Source organism: Haliotis asinina, chromosome 2 (genome assembly GCF_037392515.1).
Source record: "Haliotis asinina isolate JCU_RB_2024 chromosome 2, JCU_Hal_asi_v2, whole genome shotgun sequence".
NCBI classification, from domain to species: Eukaryota; Metazoa; Mollusca; class Gastropoda; order Lepetellida; family Haliotidae; genus Haliotis; species Haliotis asinina.
In genome coordinates this window covers 57,418,908-57,444,500 of record NC_090281.1, presented here as the reverse complement: position 1 = coordinate 57,444,500, position 25,593 = coordinate 57,418,908, and the positions used below count along the sequence as shown (strand labels likewise).

General features: G+C 37.8%; 1 protein-coding gene across 1 annotated transcript; it reads right to left on the bottom strand.

Moving 5' to 3' along the window:
- Positions 1 to 1,138: 1,138 nt before the first annotated feature.
- Positions 1,139 to 25,389, bottom strand: LOC137272727 (pancreas/duodenum homeobox protein 1-like). The gene is made up of 2 exons (XM_067805110.1): positions 24,128 to 25,389; positions 1,139 to 2,319 (listed from the first exon to the last, which is right to left on the bottom strand). The coding sequence occupies exons 1-2, from the start codon at positions 24,579 to 24,581 to the stop codon at positions 1,904 to 1,906; spliced, it is 870 nt and encodes a 289-aa protein (XP_067661211.1). The 5' UTR covers positions 24,582 to 25,389; the 3' UTR covers positions 1,139 to 1,903.
- Positions 25,390 to 25,593: the final 204 nt, after the last annotated feature.

The window sequence follows — 25,593 nt, the reverse complement described above, 5'->3', positions numbered from 1 at the left end:
ATCGCACCTTAATGATCATTCTATACTCCGGAACATCAATGGCTCTTGTAGAAATGTATCCTACCTTGCCAAAGATGCTGGTGATAAAGAGGTTGCCAACTCTGCCATTTATCACGGACTCGTAGATCAAAGGCGATGTTCCACGGAGACTGTCAACTGGCGATATAATGCGAGGGACGCAGGTACTTTTATTTGGGCAGGACCAAAACGTTTTTTCTTCTTCTTGGTTACATCCTTTCGTTTCAACAAGAAACCCTCAGATGTACACTGAATTTGTATTCAGGTTTTAGTCATTGAACGTAGGCATTTCATGCCTCTGAAACCAATAGGTATTAATGTATTTATGACTGTTGGTGGGGAAGAATTTGTGAGTGCAGCCTTTTATCGTCTCTTTGACCAGGCAGTGTTGAATCCAAACTTGTAACTTAAAGTGACAAAAATTTTAATGTAGAGTGAACTGTACCATTCAGCCCATATCATGAGCACTTCTGCTTTCAAATCATTATCAACTAATTTGCATAGCCCGCCAATAGAGCCGAAACCGTCGGTAACACATGCTATGGTGAGGCAATTATTCACATGAAATACAACTGCATCTGACTTTTCTGCATCGTGTTCTATGACGGGTCTAGTTTGAGATGTGTTCCACATATCTATGATAAAACCCCTTTGGGAGATTATCTGGGAACTTGAATATTGTGACGATGGTGGAACGACTTCTGACAAGGGTACTATGACCTGTTAGAAGTCCACAGACGATCATGCTCAGCTGTACCTGAGCTGAGACGGTACTGCATACTGCTCGACATGAGGGAAAAATCTACAACTGTCTAAAAGCTGAAGGCATCCTGGTTGTCAGTAAGTTTACATCGAGGCTAATTTTATCAAACCAGAAGCACAACAGTCCCGGGTCAACATCTATTTCAGATTTAAACGAAGGAAATATAACACTGGGTAGAATCCTGACGATCTATACAGAAACAAGGAAAAAGGATTTCGAGGCAAGAGTCATTATAAGAGCTTTGCTCATCTTCGTACCTCTCAATCATAAACAGGACAGTGATTATAACCAACACTTCACCATGACCCTTCATATTTCATTTGAACATCATTGCCTGTGCAAGTATAACGACATGACTGTCCATATTGTATCTAGTTTACTCAATAATGGCTTAAACACAACAAGGTAGAAATCATGTCTATCTTTAAACTCAGTCTTTTCCGACTGCTGGGAACTGCCCTGCGTAAGTGTCTGTCATACAAATCATCGCAACCAGATTTGGTTGAGACCACGTTGCTGTACAACCCACAGTACGTCCGTTTGTTGCACCATTGTACAGATATTTCACTATATCTGTATACATCGTTAGGACATCGAAAGGGCACTTCTCTGCCATACGCCATGCAATCTCTCCTGCTGGAGTGCGTGTTCAAGAAATGCTAGACTTGTGACCATCTGAGATTTGCATAGTTTTCAACTGTGAAGTCACACAGTTGTGCAGTTTGACTAGAGACTGCACACCCAGCTCAGAGGGCACGAATACAACAGACACATGAAGGGCTTTGTCACGCGGAGCAGGACAGGAGACTGTCGTGTCCCTTACCTGGAAAACCAAAACAACCTGAATTTTTATCTTAATTATATTTAACTAATACTCCTTCTGACGGATGTCCACACACATTCGTGTCAATAGGACTCATATAGTGTCTGTAATTATATAGTTCTTTTGAAGTGGATATCACTAACGCCATCCACACACTTCGTCAACGGCTTTCCACCGAGAGTACGGTTTACCTGAAGCCTTCGAAACAGAGCACTTTTCGATTCACTAGTCCGACTGGTGATGCAGTCCTTGAGTCAATTACTGTATCATAATGATAATGATGATAATGATAATGATCATCAAGTCGCTGCATGGTAATCTTTGTTTGTGTCACCATCACTGTTCATGTGTTCTTTTGGTACAGCTTTTGTTTCTGGAGAGAATTCATCGTGCATTTGACCGTCTGGAGAGTCAGTTATGTCTCCCGGGCTGCCCTCCCCGCTGTCGAGGGTAGGGGACATGGGACTTGGGGGTTTCCCAGTAGAGCGCGGTGCGGGACGACGTTTCGCTTCATCCTTCTTCCACTTCATCCTTCTATTCTGAAACCATATCTTTATATGTCTCTCTGTAAGATTCAACATGGCAGCTAACTCTATCCGACGTGGCCGGGAAATGTATTTATTGAAGTGAAATTCCTTCTCCAGCTCTAGAAGCTGACCTCGAGTGTAGGCGGTACGGGTTCGCTTGTTTTCATCTTCAATTGGATACTGGGCTCCTGCAAATACAAACACAGTTGTTGTCATTCAAGAAACAAACAGAAACAAATCGTCAACTGTAACAGCATTTGTATTGACAACACTGGATTATCGCTGTGCAACAAACACTTAATTTATACAAGTTGTGTTAGTGATGGATGATACCAATAGACAGGACATGCATCTTCGGCGAATGCCTGTGTCATCACTTATATATCATACATATATATTCAAAATGATTTAATGGCTATTTTTCCTTGAACGCGCAGTGGATTCTGTTATTTTTTTTCGCATTATGATAATATTAGCCACGCTAAACAGTTAAACATACGACAAATTCTTCATGTATACTGACTTATTCCTACAAATAGTTTAGAAGTCATAATGACTTTATATGATTAAACAGTCTTTTCGCTCCGGAATACGTCAGCACAAGAAAACCACCTAGTACTATTGTTATTTCGTAACATTACGATCAAAGCCCAAACATTCCGGTTTATGATACGTATTGTTTATAGTCAAGGTGTAAAGTCAGTTCGTATACAAACTGAATTTTTCGATATATCAAAGTACAAAATTGCTTAATAATTCAGTTATCAATTTTCACAAATTGACCGTGAAACTGTTTATTCATTTTCGAAAACTATTTTGATGTTTGTTATTACGACGTACAGAGACTGACAAAATAAAATGATTTGAGAAGAATGTAAAAATATCTATGTAATATTACGATCAAAGCCCAAACATTCCGGTTTATGGTACGTATTGTTTATAGTCAAGGTGTAAAGTCAATTCATATACAAACTGAATCTTTCGCTTTATCAATGAAAAAAAAATGCATAATAATTCAGTTATTAATTTTCACAAATTGACCGTGAAAACTGCTCATTTATTAAAACTATTTTGATGTTTATTATTACGACATACAGAGATTGACAAAATAAAATGAATTGAAAAGAATGTTAAAATGCAAATATTTTTGCAAATATTTATGTATCATTTATGTTTTGGCTTCTAATCCTTGTAAACGTAGTCTGGTGTGACGTTTTCAAGCCCTATGAAACTCTTGATATTATCTAGTCAATTTGGTCATAAAATGAACTGATATTTTAGTCAGTTTGTAAAATGGCATTTTCCTAGTATTTTTTAATGCTTCAAGGAATGATATTTAAAACATCGATTGATTTCACACATCGACCGTGACATAAATAAATGTATAAACTATTGCATTGCCACTATAATTGAGTAGTGTGCGCGAACGTACACCGTACGTACTTATATTTGCAAGGCTGTGTTTTGTTGCAAATTTTGATTTCCGTTTGCTCTATTATTACTTGCAAGAAACCTGAGTGATTCCTTCCTTAAAATCAATTGCAAATACATTCGTATTTCTTTAGGAATAATTGAGAAATGTTTGCACTATAACATTGTCTACAATACATGTGCGAGATTATCCGCTCAATGGTGCTGGCAAGGCTTCAGTGATGTACAGAATGTACACTGAGGGCCATGGCTGAAAATAAACATGCATGCTGGAACATTGATGATTACACGTTACCGTGATAAAAAAACAAACAAATCACAAATTAGAACAATCACTTCAAATGTTCAACGCCAAACACCAAGGGGACTGCAAAGCAGAAAACGAACACTTTGATTTAATGGATCACGTATAGACGCATAGGTGGGATTTTACAGGCATAATTCTTCGCACTTTATTTTTTATAGGTTTACTTCATGAAGTGGTCAGAATATCCAATCACTGAATTCAAACAAAATTCACTGTCAAAACTGAAACAGAGATGGTTTCCGCGATTTCATGAAAACAGTACCTTAGTAGCTGAAGTATCTGTGATGATTTATTTTTTCACAATTTCCTAGATGTTTAGAAAATGGTTCCAGCGGCGGTGAGATCATGGCAGATTTTATTCATTACTCAGCCAAATCTACTTCGTGATTTGCTGTTTAGGGAAGTGACATTTATTTTACACATGTATACTATCTAGATAGTTGTCAAGCAGACCGGCTACAGGTCATACTGAACTCTAATGTTCAACATTTTTTAGCTTGTACAAGACTCACTAGGAATAACAACAATGCCTTTAAACGAAATAAGCATTAAAACATAATATTGTGCTTTTTCGTTTTGGTTTGGGGGTTGTGTGTGTTTACTTCAGCAAATATGCTTTAATATACCGGTACTTGTTGTTGTTGTAAATTGATACGTATATAGATGGATGCATCTGGTAAGTTTAGAATTTTAGAGTCAATGCTTCAGAGAAAAGCATGGACACTATTTTGATGTGATACGAAAAACAAAAATGTTTTTTTTTAAAAAAGGGATCAGATGAATTTCATAATAAACGTTTAATCGTTATCTCGTGTATTTCATCTTTTATAGAATTATATAGCATCAGCATTGTACTACTAATCTCCAAAGTACATGTATGAAGAAAGAAATGGAAAGTTGCATGTCTGTGCTGGCGATTCCTCTGTATGGGGCCACATGCGTTCTTATTCAGTGCAGGCATATGCAGGTCTCATTCTCGAGTCTACTTTCACCTTAACCTTCCAATATTTTCAAATACAACCTTATTTTTTAATTTAGGAACTTATAAGGGTTTGACTACACAGTTTCTGAGATCATTTAAGGTTTCGAACTTGATGAGGAAGTTCGTCATGTCGAGTCCTGTTTCTTCAAGTAATAAAAAATCAACACTAAAAGATAAATTTGATCACACCACAGGGGGGCCCGTGAAGGTTAGTTTCAACAAACATCAATGAGTAGCTAAAGTTCATACGCAGACGCAAAAAATAACGAAAGGGCAGAAAATAAGCATTTTTTCTTTAAATAATGTCTTAAGAAGTAGCATTGCAACTCAGAAGATGTATTTGTACTAGTCAGGCATTTTTTACATGGTTTAGGCTTATAATATAATATAATATAATTTCAAACTTCAGACAATTAGAAAAACGTAGCGCATTGTCTCCATGACAAACGTGATAAGGTAACATGCTTTCCGATTAATTTCTTTCCAATGTCTTCATTGCACAAACAATTACCCAGCCAGAGTTTACCTGTTACCAAACTGTGGTCGATCTGAGTACCGGATAATGAAGCTCTTTTCATCTCCAAATTACATAAAATATACACTCGGAAAACACCTTATATGGAAGCCACGATGGCTCAGGGGGTTAAATCATTAACTTTATGCGCTAATGATTTGTTGTCTCATTCTGTGTTGGTTCGACACCAGAATGGGACCCAAACCCCCAAAGCACTATAATCTGCGCTTTACTGATCAGTCTAATATATAATACTAGCTACGTTCGACCTTTTCTAATTGGCACTGAGCATTCATTTATGTTATGGTTCGTTTAGAATGAAAATACACATAATAAAATGTTTGATGAATAATAGAACATGCACTCGTTTCCATAAAATATATTCCTGCATATAATACATTATTGGCAGTGTTAAACTATGTTTCAGCAAAAATGTTCGATCTCAAGATGAAAATATCCTTTTATCAACCATATGCCTGTTTTTACTCATTATCAAAGTATGTTCGATTTCCCCCACAAGGTATTTCATGAAGTGTCAGTCCCGACCCCTGTCAGGTATACAGCGCCCCTGACGGCCGTCTCAGTACTGGTTTCCTAGTAGCACCGGTGGAGGCCGTGTCCGAGCGAGTCCTCGTGATTACAGTGTATTCGCTCAGCCAATGAAAGCCAGATCAATCAAGCCAAGCTATTGTTGCTTATCTTACAGTCTGTCAGATGACCGAGTGAGGTTTAGTGCTTCTCTCCTCGGTAGGAATATTTGGTTAAATATTTGGATACCGAATTAATATTAGAAATTGTATTAGTATGAACATCTCGCAGTGGGTTGAATGACCAAGGTTCTTTTCAACTTCGAGTAATATTCTTACACCTCATACTCATGACAGCTATAGGATTTGTTGCATTTTATTTTTTTTATTCATACTTATGAATACAATATCAGAAAACATTATATAATTAAAGTAACACATAAAGAATGTTCAGCTTGCTATAATGGCAATACATCTATTTGAAATCTGTGCTTTTAAAAAATTCAAATGTTTTAATTTAAATGGGTTATATAAGTTTGTTTCTTTGACATAAAGAGCACAGCTTGTTTCGATAAATATAAAATATTTGTATATCCAATAGAAGGGGTAATACAGAGCCGTTGTATACAAGCAAACGGATTCCAAGGTCTGTTTGTGTATCAGCAGTCATATGACCTGATGTTAATTGTCATACACAATGCCATTATCAAACCACATCGTACTCCCCACAGCGTCAGGTGCAGTCTGTACAGTCTCTAACGTCTAAACGCTTAAGGTATGATAACAATTTAAGTGCATAAGTTTGGTCATTTATTTCAAAATGCAACAAGTACACAGTACGTTCTTTCACTTGTATCAATATATGCATCTGTTCCGGTTCTTGACATACGTTCAGTAAAGGGTGATTTACTATTTACTATTATTTACTACTATTTACATTTACTATTAAAGTCACAGACAAATGTTCATCACATGTACAAAAATGCATGATTATCAGCAGGCACCGTTTGAAATGGCTGCGGTTGGTATAAGGCGCTTGTGTGCGGTGTGTAGAGTTGCGTCCCTTACGCGTTTAAAGATTCTACTGTTTCTGCAGGGGTGGGGTAGCCTAGTGGTTAAAGCGTTCGCTCGTCACGCTGAAGACCCGGGTTCTATTCTCCATATGGGTACAATGTGTGGTGCCCATTTCTGATGTCCCACGCCGTGATTCTGCTAGAATATTGCTAAATGTGGCGTAAAACCACACCCAGATCAACGTGTTTATTAGCACCACTGTGATCAACATGAAGGTGTCGCGCGATGACAGACCTGTACAACTGTATTGGGGTGAAATTTGGTTTACGATTATTCTACTTACGTGCACTGACATGACTCTTTGTACTTCAATTGGATATACTCACATCTATGAATACTTTCATGAAACGCTCATGGACAGTATTCTTTGATGATCATATATTAATATTGTTAATATGTGACTACATCACTACATCAGATATCAGTTATAAAGCTATTCAAATTCAAAGTCACGTGACTCCCTGTACTCAATGACACACTGTTAAAGTCTGATGATAATTGTTAAAAATGACACTGTTTCATTAAAAAATAATATGATACCTAAATTGCTTTATGTGGGAGGAAGACCCGTAGACATTTAGTACTTTCTACTAATGCCGCTGCTTTATGTGTACGCATCAGCTCGTCAACACCTGGGCAGATAATCTTATTGAAATTCAACCAGCATTATGCAAACACCGCTGTTATTGATTATTGGACATACGATTGAGAAAGAGATTTTTATTTATTTCGTTTTTATTTTTTTGGTCACAGTGACTTTAAACCCCGGCGGTGATGGCGACAGCGTGACACCTGTGAAGGAGAGTGAGTCAGGACCAGTAATCAGAACCCCATACAACTGGGCAGTTTGGGAGCTCTCGAATCACGGGCGTCGATAGATGTGATTTTGTTTGCTGGGCCTGCCTTTGATTCCGGCGACCGTCACATGCCGGTGTCGCTGGTTCCCAGCAACCCCGTGCGGGGAGACGCTGTAATGGACAGGCCTCAAGTCCGACAGTTATAATACCGCTAAGACAGACACTAACGGGGATAAGGCAAGGCTTTACTATACGTCCTTTGCTGTCAGTTATGAAATGCTGGGTTTCAGTCTGCACCTGTTTAATATCTGCGAACTTCAGTCAGGTTCAGTCGGATTATCCTACAAACTATTACAAATACAACAGGAAAGCTGGTATATTCAAATCTCAGAGTGTTATTGCAGTTGATATTACTTTGTAAACTGCTTTAATCATGAAATATAAACTTGGTTGCGGTATCCAAAGAGCAAAACAAGAATTACAGTTTGTAGGGCTGCAGAATGATTATCCATCCAAGCCAGTGTATATGGTAACTGATCGACACTTGAAGCATGTATTGAGGAATTTCTACAACTATTTATTCATGAACAATGCCATGTCGTTTATGTAGCATGGTAGTGTAACGCTCCCAGTTGTATTCTATAAACATACTACCACTCATATGTTACGAATACTCTTTAACTCATGCATGCACAATTTATGTGACAAATACAATACACACTGTAATGTTTACCTACCTTCATAAAATAAAATAAATCAATACATGTGACGAATAAAAATGATATTCCTTCCGCTATACCATTTTAGATGCTCTGAGGACGTTTCAGAATATCTTTTCTACCCCCCCCTTTTGTCCCTTATATCTTGATTATTTATGACTGCACTGAGAAGGGAGGAACCTAAAGTTTCAAGTGTCCGCTCTGCACATCGAATACCCGAGTTCGCTTCCGGACATGGATACAACCCAAACCCGTTATGGTATTCCCCTAGAAGATTTGCTAAGATGCCAATGGATACAGGAAAAAGTAATATATTTCCAAACAGATGAAACATTTCTAAAGGAATGGAATACATTGTCACATTCCGCTTAATTTTTTCCACCGTTTGTTTCTCCTTGGCTTCATTATTTGCATTTTATCAAAATTTAAAATCCAATGTCCTTTACTTTTTAATATATATAAATATATATAAATATATATATAAATATATATGTCCTTTACTTTTTAATATATATAAATATATATAAATATATATATAAATATATATATATATATATATAAATATATATATATATATATATATATATATATATATATATATATATATATATATATATATATATATATATATATATATATATATATATATATATATTTATATATAAATATAAATATATATATATATATATATATATATATATATATATATATATATATATATATATATATATATATATATATATATATATATATATATATATATATATATATATATATATATATATATATTAAAAAGTAAAGGACATTGGATTTTAAATTTTGATAAAATGCAAATAATGAATATATATATTTGAGATTACATGTTCTCAGAAAGGTGCATATCTATTACTTTTGTTGGAGTCTCATCCGAGATTCAAACCCACCGAGAGTCCGGCACCCCATCGCCATCTCACAAAGTCAGCCATCCAATCCAAGTCAGATAATGGGGATGGTTCTAAATAAATCATTGAAAGTGTTTCAGAATGAGATGAATCTATCTGATGAACTTATTGCCGGGAGAGGCTGTCAAACTGACAAACTCTATGTTGTGACTTACTTTCTCTGAAAGAGATATAAGAATTTGTAAAACAACTGTGTCATCTGGTTGCAAGACATTTAGTGACTTCATTTCGATTTCTGACAAGTCCAGATCCTTTTACAAATATTTGGCCGTTCAATTTCTCTTTCTGTCAGACGGCGACCTGACGTCAGAAACAACTTGAGCAATGCGTTAAAATGCTTTAAAGATATATAGTCTCTGGAAAGCTCGTCAGCATCAAACGACAATTTGTACATAAACATTTGAATATGTTTGCGAGCTGTCCAACAAAGCAATTGGTCTGTGATCTACAGCTGATATATGGACTATGCGTTACTCAGCGATATATCGCTGATATAAGAAGGATGATTTCCTACACGTGAAGAGATGTATAGCGGATTTAGGAAGTATGCTTTATACAGGTGAGGTGATATAATGCTGATTTAAGAAGTATGATTTCAACACAGGTGAAGCGCTATATAGCTGATTTAGGAAGTATGCTTTATAGAGGCGAGGTGATATAATGCTGATTTAAGAAGTATGCTTTCAACACAGGTGAAGCGCTATATAGCTGATTTAGGAAGTATGCTTTATACAGGTGAGGTGATATAATGCTGATTTAAGAAGTATGATTTCAACACAGGTGAAGCGCTATATAGCTGATTTAGGAAGTATGCTTTATACAGGCGAGGTGATATAATGATGATTTAAGAAGTATGCTTTCAACACAGGTGAGGCGATATATAGCTGATTTAGGAAGTATGCTTTATACAGGTGAGGTGATATATAGCTGGTTTAAGAAGTATGTTTTCAACACAGGTGAGGCGCTATATAGCTGATTCAGGAAGTGTGCCTTCTTCACAAGTGATGTGATATATAGCTGATGTGGAAGGTATGCTTTCTATACAGGTGACGTGATATTTAGCTGATTTATGAAGGATGCTTTCTACACAAGTGATGTGATATATAAATGATTTAGAAAGTATGCTTTCTTCAAATGTGATGTGATGTGTAACTGACTTGGGAAGTATGCTTTCTACAAAAATGAGATGATATATAACTGATTTAGAAAGTATGCTTTCTCCACAGCTGATATGATATTCTCCACAGCTGATATGATATACAGTTAATATGATCTGTATGTTTTCTACACAGGTGAGGTAATATATGGCTGATTTACGAAGCATGTTTTCTACACAGGCGAGGTAATATATGGCTGATTTACGAAGCATGTTTTCTACACAGGTGAGGTAATATATGGCTGATTTACGAAGCATGTTTTCTACACAGGCGAGGTAATATATGGCTGATTTACGAAGCATGTTTTCTACACAGGTGAGGTAATATATGGCTGATTTACGAAGCATGTTTTCTACACAGGTGAGGTAATATATGGCTGATTTACGAAGCATGTTTTCTACACAGGCGAGGTAATATATGGCTGATTTACGAAGCATGTTTTCTACACAGGTGAGGTAATATATGGCTGATTTACGAAGCATGTTTTCTTCACAGGTGAGGTAATATATGGCTGATTTACGAAGCATGTTTTCTACACAGGCGAGGAGATAGATAACTGATATAAGAAGTATGCCTTCTACACAGGTGATGTGATATATACCTGATATGAGATGTATGCTTTCCAAAATACACGGGCTGTACGGTTGCCTACCAGTGGTTAATGTGATCACTCCACCCAGGGTCAGTTCCCCTAAATCGGCAGAATGTGTGAAGCTCCTTTCTGTACCACCCCCCACATTCGCCCCAATCCCCATCCCTACCCATCCATCCACTCCGTCCCACCCTTCTTCTTTGTGGTGCTGCTGGAATATTGCTACAAGCGACTGAAATACTAACTCGAAAGAGACCCATATCTATACCATTTAGCTTCGATATTTCCATTTATCCTAATTTCATGAATTCCCCTGTATAATTATTACATCAGATTGCAATGATGACACATAGCCTGTTGAATACCATTGTTTAACAGCCGTGAAGCTGTTACAATTGTGTAACAGGACAACACGTCACAGTCGTCGAGACTCAAGTATACATTTTCTCATAGCTCATATCAGTCAACGAGATATGTGAAGTTTTTTTTAGTTTCCTGTTTGCTACAACTGTGTATTGTTGATGTTAACTGATGATATCATTAACAAAACTCAACTTCCACTGTGTAACAATGTGCGTATTTGAACACCCCTCCAATGCGACAACACTGAAGAACTCGTGTTGGCTGTAGCTCCAGATCAAAGTCTAGCGCCAACCACGGTGGGGTGTTCGCGACACACAAGTAGGTGTGTTGGCGTAGGGTCGAGGGGGGACACGTATACACGTCATACACACACAACATCAAACGCGAGATCCTCTCCTTCAAGCATACCTCCACACAGTGTCAGATAACAGAATAACTTCTATCTGTTCATTACCAGCGTGTTCACAGCTCTAGCTGCACGGTCTACCTAGTCACTACATGACATGTGATACAGTTATTCAACATTTAGGTTATTAACTATGTTCACTATGGGAAGTGCTTTGATTTCGTCATAGGTTTTGTCGTTTTTCTTTACATCCATGTTTTATTTATTCCCTATGGTCACAAGTTAAAACGTACAGTTAACGTTGTTGGTTTGTTTTAGGTGGAATTGTTCTGTTCAATCTCCTAATGCAAATGGTATGATATACGCTTGTAGGAAAATAGTCACAAATCTGGGTCTCATGCTTAAAAAGCTCTACATTGGTAATACATTTATTTAACAAGTCATAACAACATTATCAATAGCACTGCATATTTTTCTGAAATACAATCAAATCTACCTTATAAAATTACTGCATATTTTTCATGACAATTTCCCTGTGACTTTTTCCATTACTTTTTTTCATATGACTTTTCCGATCACGTGATATACAAGTACTAGCTTGTACTACCTTTTATCATTGTAAATATTTTTTTTTTTTTTGTACTGAAATTAAGAGCTACTGTTGATAGATTGCTTGAGATTGAATTATTCTATTCATTATCGTGACTAAAATTATGATGCACAATTGCTCATCCTGACTGTGAGTATTCATTTTTATTCCTTGTTTCTATTTCCCCGTAACAAAAAACGGGATTTCTTACTGAGGTCAGCCATGGCTGAGTATTCTTTTGCACTGACGATGTATATTTAATCATAATAGCATGATATACAATTAGTCGTACAGACTATACGTTTCATTTATCATATTTACAAGAAATGGTGCACAACTGATCATACTACAAAGTATAATTCATGCCTTTAACCAAATGTTCGATGGTACGAGCACATGCACCACACTACTCAGATGAGTTTAAGTAATTAAATTTACTTGAATACAACTTCTAAATGCCCCTCGAAAACCTCACATACGTTTAAGGTACTATTATGGAAATGTTTTTCAAGCTGTATGTTATGAGTGTGTTTCGGCAAATGATATATGTGATGGTGAGTACTAATCATATATATGCAAGTATATGATACTAGGGGGACAACGGAGGGAAGCCATGAATAGGATACAAATATGCGTTAGTTCAGAAGGAATTTCAGGTTGAGACAACATCTTTTTGTTGATAAATCATTCTGTGTATGCAAGGGCGAATTATCTATAGACCATGACAAAAAAACAATAATGTCCGTTAATAGCAGAGGTTATACGGACATGCAGAACTTCTGCCGGTGATTTCCAGAGATCCATACACAAAATGTTCATGGGCGGATCCAGGTGTGGGGGTGGGGGATGTTTTTGTTATTATCATTTGCACATGTTTCTGGGTACAGGTCACGTGTTACATGTTGTAATTGACAAAACAGTAGGTAACAATTGCATGGTCTTAATATTTCCAACTCCAAGGGAGTATGTAGGGCTGAATTAAAAAATTGCTATCCTACTTGCACAAGGTGCAGCCTATGACAAGAACCCAGCTGCACCAGCCAAATTCCAAAATTTCAGTTGTATAGTAGTGTGTAAAACATCAGAGGTTTCAGTATATATAAACTTGATGCAGTTAGCATGAAACTATAGCAACAGGAAGTCAAAGCTGATCCCTGTTTACATGCATAGTCATAGCCGAGAAGTATCCATGAACAGCATTGTTTCGGTGCTACAGCTATTCAAAGTGTAGGAGAAAGGAGCGGACATATATATGCTTATAATGTTAAACTTATTTTTGATGTATTTCTCAAAGATTGACTTGCACCTTGTGCAGGTTAGACTCATAAGCAGGTTCATTTGGTAAAATGAGGCTGCACCAGTGCAAGTAACAAAGCATTAAATCAAGCCCTGATATGTATTCACAGGTTATGTGATGGTGTTAATATCATAAACATACATGTATATTGCTGGGTGATGGGGTGGGGGATGTTGGTAGTGGGGTTGGGGTTGGTGGTTGGGGTGGGGTGGGATTTGGGTCATAAAATAAAAAGTGCCGCATGTCTAGATCTTACACACAGGGAGTGTATGTTTTCTTTTTTCACTCCACGTTTAGCAATACTGAAACACCACAAAGCCGTCATACAAAGTATTCATTTACACCAGTAAACACGTTGGCACCATCATTAAGCTACTCCCAATGTTCCCGTAGGCCTAGCACGTGTGGGTGAGTGACTGAGACTGTTCTTCATTGGACAACCGACACTGATCAGCCCGGAAAGAGGAATGAAATGGCCTCGATCGCAGACCGCAGCAGGCCAACACACACATAATAAAAAAATAAATAAATGATAGTTAAATTATGTAATTTATTTCTCCTGCTTGGCGTTCGGCATTAGGTGGTTAAATCATGATCATATTGAGGAGCTGGGGAGCTAGATCAACTGCTGCATGGCTTCGTCCATACAACTGGAAACACCGACTCAGATTCACACACTCATCTCACCTTCAACCCACGCACCTAACCGTATAAGACACGAGGCATATCCATCCAATGCAAAGCCCTTAACCCAAGCCTGCCTTTATTTTTTTCATAAATGTACATACTTTTCCATGTGTATGTGCTTGACATACAGAGACTCCACCTAAAAAACAACTACCAAACATTCTCTCCCAACACACAGACCTATCTGGGATCTTACATGGCAAACTCTCAATTACCCAACACACGACAACGTGAACCCCAATATTCCTTCAAAACACAGACATATCTGCCCTCTTTCGAAGGCATAGCTACCATTATATGAAAAAAGACCCGGGCTTACACATGTTTGTTGCAAAAAGGTTGGACAAGCCGTCAGTACTATCTAAATATATAACTTGCAACCTATCGGGTTTACTCGTAAAAAGACTGACGCAACTGTCTTATGTGACAAGCTCTCAATTCAACAAACAATTATACAAACATATAACCTAATATTCCCATGAAAAGCACGACGTATCTTGGTTCTCATACAACGTTTCATTGCAGCACCCAGCATGGGACAACATGTACACCGTTATTCCTTTGTCAACGTAATGAGCTTCTCTCCTCTCCGTTCCCAGAATACTACAACTCCATTACATTACCTAAAACAGCGTATATGTTCCGGTTGAAAACCTAGCCACTTCGGAATATTGAAACATCCCCCATCCCACAATCACTCGTGCCGTTCCTCTACCCACACCTAATAGTCCCTGTATATATGCACGCCTAACCATATTGTAGGGAGAGCCGTGCAGCCGTAAGCTTCCCCCCACCCCCTGCTGCATCACGTCTCCCCTATCCCTGCCCTCATCAATGCAGCAGTGACACTGTAGTCAATACATCGTCACGGCTGCTGTTCACTCTAATGGCGTTGCCTGGGAGAATTATCTGCCCCTTGATCGCTCTTCAACAACCTGTCTACAAGGCCTGTAACACGGGCCTGACTTTAATTAAATCTGCGAAATTAGTCAAGGCAGGGCTCAATTTGTCAACAGCGACTCGTCTGACTTGACGTACAGGTTATTGTTTACATCCCATGACGGAAACTGGCGGGACAGAACAGAGGGCGACTGCAGTGCAAGTGTTGAACACAACCCACACTCAGAAACAGTGCGTACATGGCAGACAAAGCAGTCCGGTATTCAATAAACTACATCACACCTACCCTATCAGCACTGTATACAATAAACTACATCACACCTACCCTATCTGCACTGTATACAATAAACAATGTTTATTACCAACACCCTTACAACGAACTGACGGATATAACGAACTGGATACTTCTATGTTTTTCATTCGAAATGCCTGTAACGAACTGTAGCTTCAACAAACCGAATTTTGTTGTTCCTTGAGTTCGTAACTACTGTAGTTTATTAGAAGCACTCCTGCGAAAAATAACCGTTAAATAAGACCTGACTGAGACCACAGAAATTGCGTATTGTGTATTATTGAAACTGGTTACATAAATATATGTGTATATAACACCTGATAATCAAGCCTCCATTATCCAACGAAGCGTCTTTCATATATTAGTCATAAGCGCCAATACATTAACATTAATTTTCTACTATCTTAGCGCTAAGAGAGCTTACGAAATCTAGGCACTGGTTGAGTAAACAAGTCCAACTATGTTTTGCTGTCTTACAAATTAGAGAACCTATATAATGTAAATTTGAAGGAATAATTAAATGTCTTTCGATGAAGATATATAGAGAAAGAGTAATACAAGAACATCTAATCTGTGTTCTTGACATATACCTAGTTATGAATGGATGTTTGAAAATGTACAGTCATAGAGTAGAAGGAACACGCGTTATTACCGAAACATCATAACTTATTATGAACGACAACCCGCCTCAATATCCACAGGACCTCGGTTAGTACCACGTTATTTATTTAACAGTATATAATAACACAATATTAAACTAGTATATATTTCTGAATCCAAATCATGATGAAACTAGAATACCGTCGCATAAATTCCATAAATTCAGTCAAGTCGTATTATTCTCATGTGGCATTTTTCACATCTCAATTTGTCTGGATTCCGAATGGTGATTTCATTCCCAAATATGCCACTATAACCAAACCTGAGTAGAATCTAGAATAATAAGATGAATACTCTACTTAAAACACCCACGGGTAATTCATGACTTGGGGTGCGTGCAGGGAAATTGATGACATGTGAGGGTCGAGTGTCTTAACGTGTCATCGCCACTAGATCCAGGGATTAGCTCGTTGAAAACAAACACACATAAACACCGAATCTAGTCTGCAAAACCCGGAAACCGTTGAAAAGAGATACATTTGATCTTAGTTACACGCGGAAACACTGGTATTCTTTCGACTGCAAGTCTGAAAGTCCAATCCAACATTGTACACATAAAAAATGTTTGCAGTTTACAACAATCGTACTTCACACGGCCATAAAACAGTCTGTAAGCATGTGTTCGTGTTGCAATTCTGGTATTTGAAAACCCTTACGCATGGGAGAGCATCTGTACTGCAATTAATTATGAATTTCATAGGTAAAAGAACCAGTTATATAGCTCCCCGATAAACCCATCAATTCTTTTCGAATTTGACAGGACATAAAGTTAATAAAGAAACAGTATTACATTTAAGTGCGAGTGTAAACTACCAAAAGATTAAACACCGTTCATCTATATTAAAGATCTTACTACACTGTTTGTTAAAAGGATTATTATCACAATCACGCCTTCACCAGTCAGTGCAATTTCATGGATCATTGTAACATAATACCAATAGGCTCAGGTGCTCTTGAAATGCTCTTGAATTAGTGACACTCAACAAAACTGTCAACAAATTTCAGGCACAGAGAGAATGATGGGATGATTCTGAACACACTAGCTGGGTGATGAGAAGATTGTTAAGTGAAGAAGTCGTTTTAATATACTTGTCATGGTTATTGTACAGGATCAATTTGAAAGGTTGTGGTGCAAGATTGAAACATATTAATATCCCATTAGATGGTTGCCATGAAGAATTAAATATTGATGTGAACAGGACTTGGAGAAATATTGAACTATTTTTTTCTAAAATGTATACGCACAACGTTAACATAACAAAGTTGGGGGCCTAAACATCTCGGAGAATTGTGCTCTGAAACATTAACTTTCACTTACGCTTTCTTAGGATATGCTATGTCGATGTTAAATGCTATATTTGTGTTCACCACACTTTACTGAGATGTGTTGTTGTGTAGTGCAGTGAAGTGTAGTGATAATGTTTTAAGTAACATAACCTTACAGTGTTAGAATAAATACTTACAATTTCACATAAAACGCATAAAATGCCAAAATTAATGCTGGCAGAGTTGGGGAATATTTGTGCAAATACCTTGTGTAATTACTGGATCCAGTGATCCCTTAAAATTTACAACCACTATTTTGCCTTTTAACGCACAACTGAAACTATTCCGTTTAGCTGACATTATCTACTCTCAGACTCTGACCTTCCATATACGTTTAATAAAGTTCAAGAAGAAAATTTTAACAAGTAGCTCCTTGATCGCAGCTGGCGTGATTTTGACTTGAAAAGTTCCTATTTGCTGGAGCGACATAATGAGACGCAATGACACCACAGAAGCAATTGTCCGACCCTTCGTTTTGATAGTGAGGCTACACTAAGTAAACACAATATATCTTGACTTTCAAGTGAAAAGTAAATATGGCCGTCGGGGTGACACCGAGAGAATGTAGATACCGCGATCGGCAAGAGGCAATTGCCAGTTGATGTAGACAGATTATGTAGCACAGTTACGGGGAGACAGGAACATAGCGGATGTCGAGAAGAAAGAAACATAATTTACATATTTACAGGTAATATGAACACCTATAAAACCAAAATCACCTAAATAAAGTTGATTGGTATACATAGACATAATCGTGATCGGCATCTGAACGGATGTTGAATTAACACACTTTCTGTGTGTGACCATCAGTGAGTTTCTTTTGTGTTTATGTCAGTTTGTTAAATTGATCTTTTTGGTAAAAATATGGCTCATGCTTTTTTCCGTGTATTTCTGTTGAAGAACTTAGCTGCCGTTGAATGTTTGAAAGTTCGTATCATAAACATTTAATATAAATCGTTCATGAACATATATTCGTGATTTTGTCGGAAAGATTATACGAGCTGTGTTTAAATGCATGTGTGACTATGTAAAATGTTTATCTCTTCTATTTATTAAGATTCTATATGAAAACATGTGATACGTTCCGGTTACAAACGTCATATTAACGGCATATGATAGATACAATATGAGACAGTATGATGTAAGTTATTTTAAAAGATGTTACGCGAGACATTATGACGGGTTGCATGTCAGAGATGTCTATGAGAACATGCAAGAACTGATGGAATTTGGAAACACATCATAGGTACAGTACAATAGGCGAAAATGTGATAAGCTCATTTTATAGATGAGAACAAATGAGAACTCGTGATATGAGCAAAAATAAGACATACCATATGAGACATTTTGGGAGGATTGACATTAGAGATACTATGCATATGCGTAAAAAGTGTAATACGTTCAGAGATGCTATTTGAGAACATGTGATTAGTTATGTTGATATATAACATGAGGACATGTGATATAAATGCATTTTGAATGTACCACATGCGACATTATGGTATCATCACTGATGATAAGCGAGAACAGATAAGTTTATAAGCATATTTCATATCAGAATGCGCGAAAACTTGTTATTAGAGATGATGTTAAGACATCATATGATGCGTTGTTCATTTTAATAATGCCCGTTTAGAACGTGTAATAAATCAGAAACAGAGATTATAATGATATGTTGTAAGAGATTGTAATGTTAATACTTAGCATACGACCTTGTGAGTGAGTTTGTATGACGGATCTCACAATGAACAGTGTAAGCACTTACTATCCAGCACTATGTAACATGTGAATATATTTGAAGCTTACTCAGTAAATGGAAATATCAGATATGACAAGTTATATGGTATTATCTTGTTTCCAACAATATTCCAACGATGTAACGAGTCTAGATCAGACAATCCAGTGTTCGATTTCGTTGGGAACCTGATCACTTGATCACACTGCGAAAGCTTAACAAATAAGGCAGCGATCCTTCCTTCCGTTTTGACATTGCAAACTACTTTAAGAAACATTCGGTTATACAATACCATAAAGACTACAAGCTGATATATAAAGAGAAACAAATAAAGGATCATAGGAAAACTCAAGCGTTCCTTTAGTAATACTATTTTCCAGCTTCATCACCATTATTAAAAGTTGTGATGAAATTTGGAATTATTTACACTAACGCCTGAAGTTTATTGTGAACATTCATTTGTTTCTCAACAAATTTACTGTGTCAGACATATTCACAAAACATACAAACAACCATACTGATTATCATCATTTTCATTATGATATATTCCTGTTTATAATGTCATGATCATAAGACTAGCATCACCTGCGTTATGACATTTCATCTATCAAATGTCTTATACTCGTGATAATAGAAACAGACACGGATAAGCATAAAACAATTTGTAATCGTAACTTCTTCGACTAAAACATGGACACAGTATAGGTCGCTGCTCCATCTGCTACACATATATCGGATATCGTGCATCCCTTCATGTGTATATTTATTGCGCATTATATTCATGTTTGATTTTCATTTATTCCTGTTCACCCGGACTGGGCAGAGGTTGTTTGGGTTATCCGGGGTAATAATGTGGAGTAACGGTCAAAAGCCCCTTTGGACAATAGTCCCTCGCTAATTTGAGCACCCCTGTCAAAAGCTCCGCGATTCGTGTATTTCCTTGCTCTTGCATATTTCATAAAGTATTTCGAGCGTTTTATCACACCAGTGTAAAGGAAAAGGAGAAAATGTGATAAATATTTGACTAAAACTTGATCACTCAACAGCATGTTTTGATTGGTACTATGAGTATTCACCCTGTGAATGGAGTTTAGCGTAATATAAATGCACATTATATGCATTGGAAAAGAAACACGACCCGACCCTGGTAACGATAGTGTGTAGTGTCAAGGTTTCTTTCCGAATAAACGGGAAAGCATGATTAGGTGAAGGCAAGCCCGAAATCAATGGCCATTAGGAAAGAACAACGCCTATAGTCTTATAGCCTTAAGGTTCATTGAAGAAGAAAGAAGAAATTGATTTTACTAAAATGTCATACATTTTACAACGCAAGGATGACTATAAATATTTTCGTTAAATGTATACAAAGGCAGGTAATATGGCCATTGAGACTCGCAAGGATTACATCACATATCAACATTACAATAACACGAGGCAGAACGATTCCCGTTGCTTGAAATTACTACCAGTCAGATGAATTTATGGGGAAGGATTCTGTTTTCTCCACTTAAACATTCGGGACAACAATGCTGGGATTGATGGCCCAGTCGCTCTGCATCAGGAGTTCGACCTGGTCTACCGAGGACACTTGCACGAACGTGGGGTAGTACTGAAGTGCTAATTTTCATATATCTCAGTTCTGAGTAAAAAGTTCAAACGGCTTGGAAAGAGACACCCATGATTTCGATCTTTACTCTCACATCAGCGTTATTTATGTGGAAAGTGGATCATGTAACTGTAAATACTGAGCATATAAATCTGTTCCAACGTGTACCGTTTGTTGATCCTTCAGCCTTCGCCCGCGACAGTTTGTGGACACTAGGTGACACTGAGTAGAGTGGGTATTGATGTATACACCGACAGATAGAACAGCAAGTAGTGTATTGATCACTCGGGGTATTAATCAATCGCTCACCTGTATAGGTGTGAACAGTATTCACTACACATTGGAGGTTGCTATCTGTCGTAAAGTTGACCACAATTGGTGAAAAATGTGAACTATCATATAACACTTATCTAAATATTGATTCAGCATTACAGAATTGATCTACGTAGCAACTGATTGGTCTGCATTTGTAACGAAATATTCTCATAACTGGCAGGCTTATAACGTTTATTGTGTAACCCCACATTCCCCGTTCGTGGCGTCATCCTGTAATTGATGTTGCCTTGGTCCGAAAACGTATGGTTGATATTATGAGTGATTTTAGCAATAATACAGCACTAACAAGCTACTGGTATGGTTTATGTGGAATCCGTCTCTGCTGTGAATTTCATGCTCGGTGGAGGTAATGCTTGTGAAACTCACAATTCTTTTCAGTTTCGATTTCACTTTGATCAAACATACAATTTTGTAATCTGTGGTGTTTTCTCTCCATTAACAAATACCATGATACCTGCTGCTGACAATTACGAATTTTAACCCAGACATAGTCCTTATATCTGGAAGAACCGATAATATTAAATTTATGACATTTCACAATTTCTGTTCTTTTACTTTCTAACAGTCTACTAGAAATGGAATACCGAGTTATTTGTCAATAATTAAAGTCAGTAAAATTAGTTTAATTGTACTGCTATTCATGTCCACAGACACTACTGACATTGTACTGTCACTAAATGGCGCTGCTGTTTATTGTGCCGCTTGGTATTATTTCATTACTATGAATCATTAATATCAATGATCAACGTCACCTCATGAGAAGCTATGTAATCCAGTTAGGAGTTGATTTCTCGTCAGTTATTTCTAAGTTATCCTGTGAAAACGGGTCAAATTATAACTTTCAAGACGAATAGAAAATTCGCTTTCTTTCGCATCGATTTAAATGTGAATTGAAATAGACGCAGCTTTAAAATTTCTTATCTGGTATCTGGACAATATTGACAAAATCGAATGAGGAAATTTCAAGATTACCTTCAAACAAAACTATTGGTCACTATATGACGACTGCGTTCTGAAACACTGTACAAGTAACACGTGTTTAGCACGTATAGATTTTTAAAGATTTCCTTCTTCCCTTGTCGATTGACAGGCTGTAGTCAGTTGGCAAACACCTGGTGTCTATACTCGCAGTGCTCCTTTGATATAATATCCACCTAAATGTTACTTGCGCTCAACGAAATGTGTCAGCAGCTGACCGTGGATGATTATTCTGAGTGTCGTGTTTAGAATATTTAAAATGTGATTATTTTATAACTGCATTTCGTAAAACCTGACAGACGATTCAAGTGACAAAAATCATCCTAGAAAATTAGACATGCATGCTATGTAACGTATGAACCCCTGGGCTGCTAGAACTAAAACAAAATAATATTTTATGCAGAATTTTGGTGAACAATTTCTTTTCTATAATTTCATAACTATTTAGAAAAGGAAATTAGCTATATTATATTATAATTACAGTGTCAAGTTTCTAAGATAGTTTGAGGTATTACATTACAGTTACATAATTCTTTGTTTTCACGAGTAAACGACATAAGTAGGTCTAAAACTAAATCCTTTGACACCGCCATTGTACACTAGATGAGGTCTATTCAACATGAAAATACCACCAATCTTACTTCCCAGATCCATTGTCTTTGGGGAACCAGCAACTCAGGAAGGCATAACAAGAACAAATATCCATATTAGATATGATGTCCCTGTCATTGCTCTTCCCCTTCCCCCGTCTTCACGCTCCCCATGACTACGCTAGCCGCTCTCTCCCTAGCCCCTCTTCGCCAGAGTGAACATTGCATGGCGACTCCACTGAGTTAGATCGCACAACGCTCCCGCTAATCATTTTTTAATCAAGATGAGTGAGAGACCAAAGATAAATTGTTTCTGCGCGGGTTTACACTGCGAATAACGGTAATTACAAATATTCACATTTATCACTGGGCTATATAAAATGGAAAGTTGCCCGTTCAGTCGTCAGTGGAAGCCTTCCCGACCACAACCACGTTAGAGAGAGCAATTTCGCCTTGTTAAAGGATCTATGTTTTTACTCAAGTTAAAGTAGCCTGTGGGTAGATTTTGTCGTTCATCACTCCATATTAACGACATCATCACTCCATATTAACGACATCACCGTGTTATTCTGAAAGAATTGCAGAATAACGGTTCTCTGTGTGTCAGCACAAGGATTAGACGTCTTTAAGTGATGTGAGTAAATGATGGCTTTGTTCCATACAGCTATTAGTCCAATGTTTGGGCATATCTCACGTCATACCGCTGAATTGGGAGTATGTGGACATACTTATACATTGGAACTACAAACACGTATAAACACTGGAATTTAAATATGCATATTGACGAATCACAAGGTAAGTCAAAAGATGATTAAGCAGCTAAATAACGTTGTTTTAACGATATCTCAGTCCTTTTTTGTTAATTAGATATATATATATATATATATATATATATATATATATATATATATATATATATATATATATAAACGTGCAAATGAAGTAATATATTTCTCCTTTGAACATTTAAGCAAACCTTTTTCAAAACATATACCAATTGCTACAAATAAATTTTCAGAGACTAATAGATTGGCAGTAAATAGTTGACAGTACTCTTGATGTCGTCATGTAATTCCACTATCATATTACTCCTTATAAATCACCAAGGGTCAACAGACTTGCTGATCATATACTTCTTACATTAATCAAGTGAATAATCCCGTGTTTATAGAAGCCGAGCTATGCTCCATGAAAACGACTTGATATATCAGTGTAAACACACATGTCCATTGTGAGAAGAGTTGGCCTACCTGTCCATTGAGCCTTCCATTGGTGAGCGTGTGATTTGGTGGTCTTCATCCAAGGAAACTGTAAGCTGTTTTGTCCCCCGCTGGAGGGCGCGGATTGTGGGGTGGGGCCCTGTGCTTGCGAGTGGGCAGGGGGAGGCTGGGTCGGCTGGGAGACAGGGGAGCTGGGAAGGTTACTGTTCGGCATGTGGGCAGGGGCAGGATTGTTCATGGAAGTCTGTATCCCTTGAGATGGAAGTTGGTGTGAGAGACCCGTGGGAGAGTCACTCTGTAGGTGGGACTGCTCGACTACAGCCATCGCCTGACCCCCATATCCTCCCTGGGGGGAATTCCGAGCGTATATACAAGCTGGAGGGGCATGACCAGTGTTTGGGTATCCCCCTACGGCGGCTGGAACGGTGTTGTAGCTGTCCCGAGAGTAGAGGGACTGGGTGTAGAACGTGCTATGCCCTTCCATCGTAATGACTGTTCAAGTGTGACCACAAGTTGAAGATGTTGGCTTCCAGGAATCAATTCTCACCGTCTGGCGGTCACATGGTGGTCCGGGCGGACAGTCCGACGGTCAGGACAACGTGGTATACCGGGGTAGGGGCTGAGGGTGAGCGTTGGTTGCCGACTGGATCACCCAAACTGATTACATGGGAGGAAGTAAGGGCTGATAAACAACACGGGATGACATTGTTTCGTCGTCAGGACAGACATTCCGATATTGGCTACATGTGTGGCTACAAGCTCGGGTGCAGCTGATAGCGCCTCGGCACTTTCTGTTTCTCTGGAATGCAGAGACCTGGTGTGTTAGCAGATGACCCTAACGCACATCCACCACTGGACCACTGGACCACTGGACCGCTGTACAAACTCCCCACCACTGTCACGTCACAGTTACAAAATCTCCGTGTTCTTCACCAAGTCTGGTCCTTCTTTCTCTGACGTGACTGTCACACCGTTTACATGGAGACTGTGATGTGGTCTGGAACTTGAGCGTGACGTCCTTTCTCATTCAGTCTCACTCAGATAACGCCTCGCGTCAACTGAGTTTAATGACGTGGCGTTTTCTTCACAGGCATTAGTTGACCCAAGACAGAATTATCTCCAATGATTACTATGAACACTCTACCGACATACATCACAGGCCTATATGCTTGTACCACCATGTTCAGTGATCCTCAGTGAATCAGGCGGTTACGTACAAGTAGGAATCCTGCAGATCCTACTGCATCATGTCTTAATATCGAGTGTCTAAAACGCACCTAAATTGTTGAGTCCTAACAGACCCTTTCGACTTTTCCCCCGATATGTGTTGCCTCGTCAACCATTACGTACAGTAGTTAGCTTATCTAGACTCTGAGAGGTGTGATAGCACATGGAGACGCTGCAATACTAACAACACGTAGTCTGGCTCTTTCTGTCAGACGTTACCTGTTTGCAACTTCGTAGAAGACGATAAAGTGGAGATCGAAAAGAAAGTC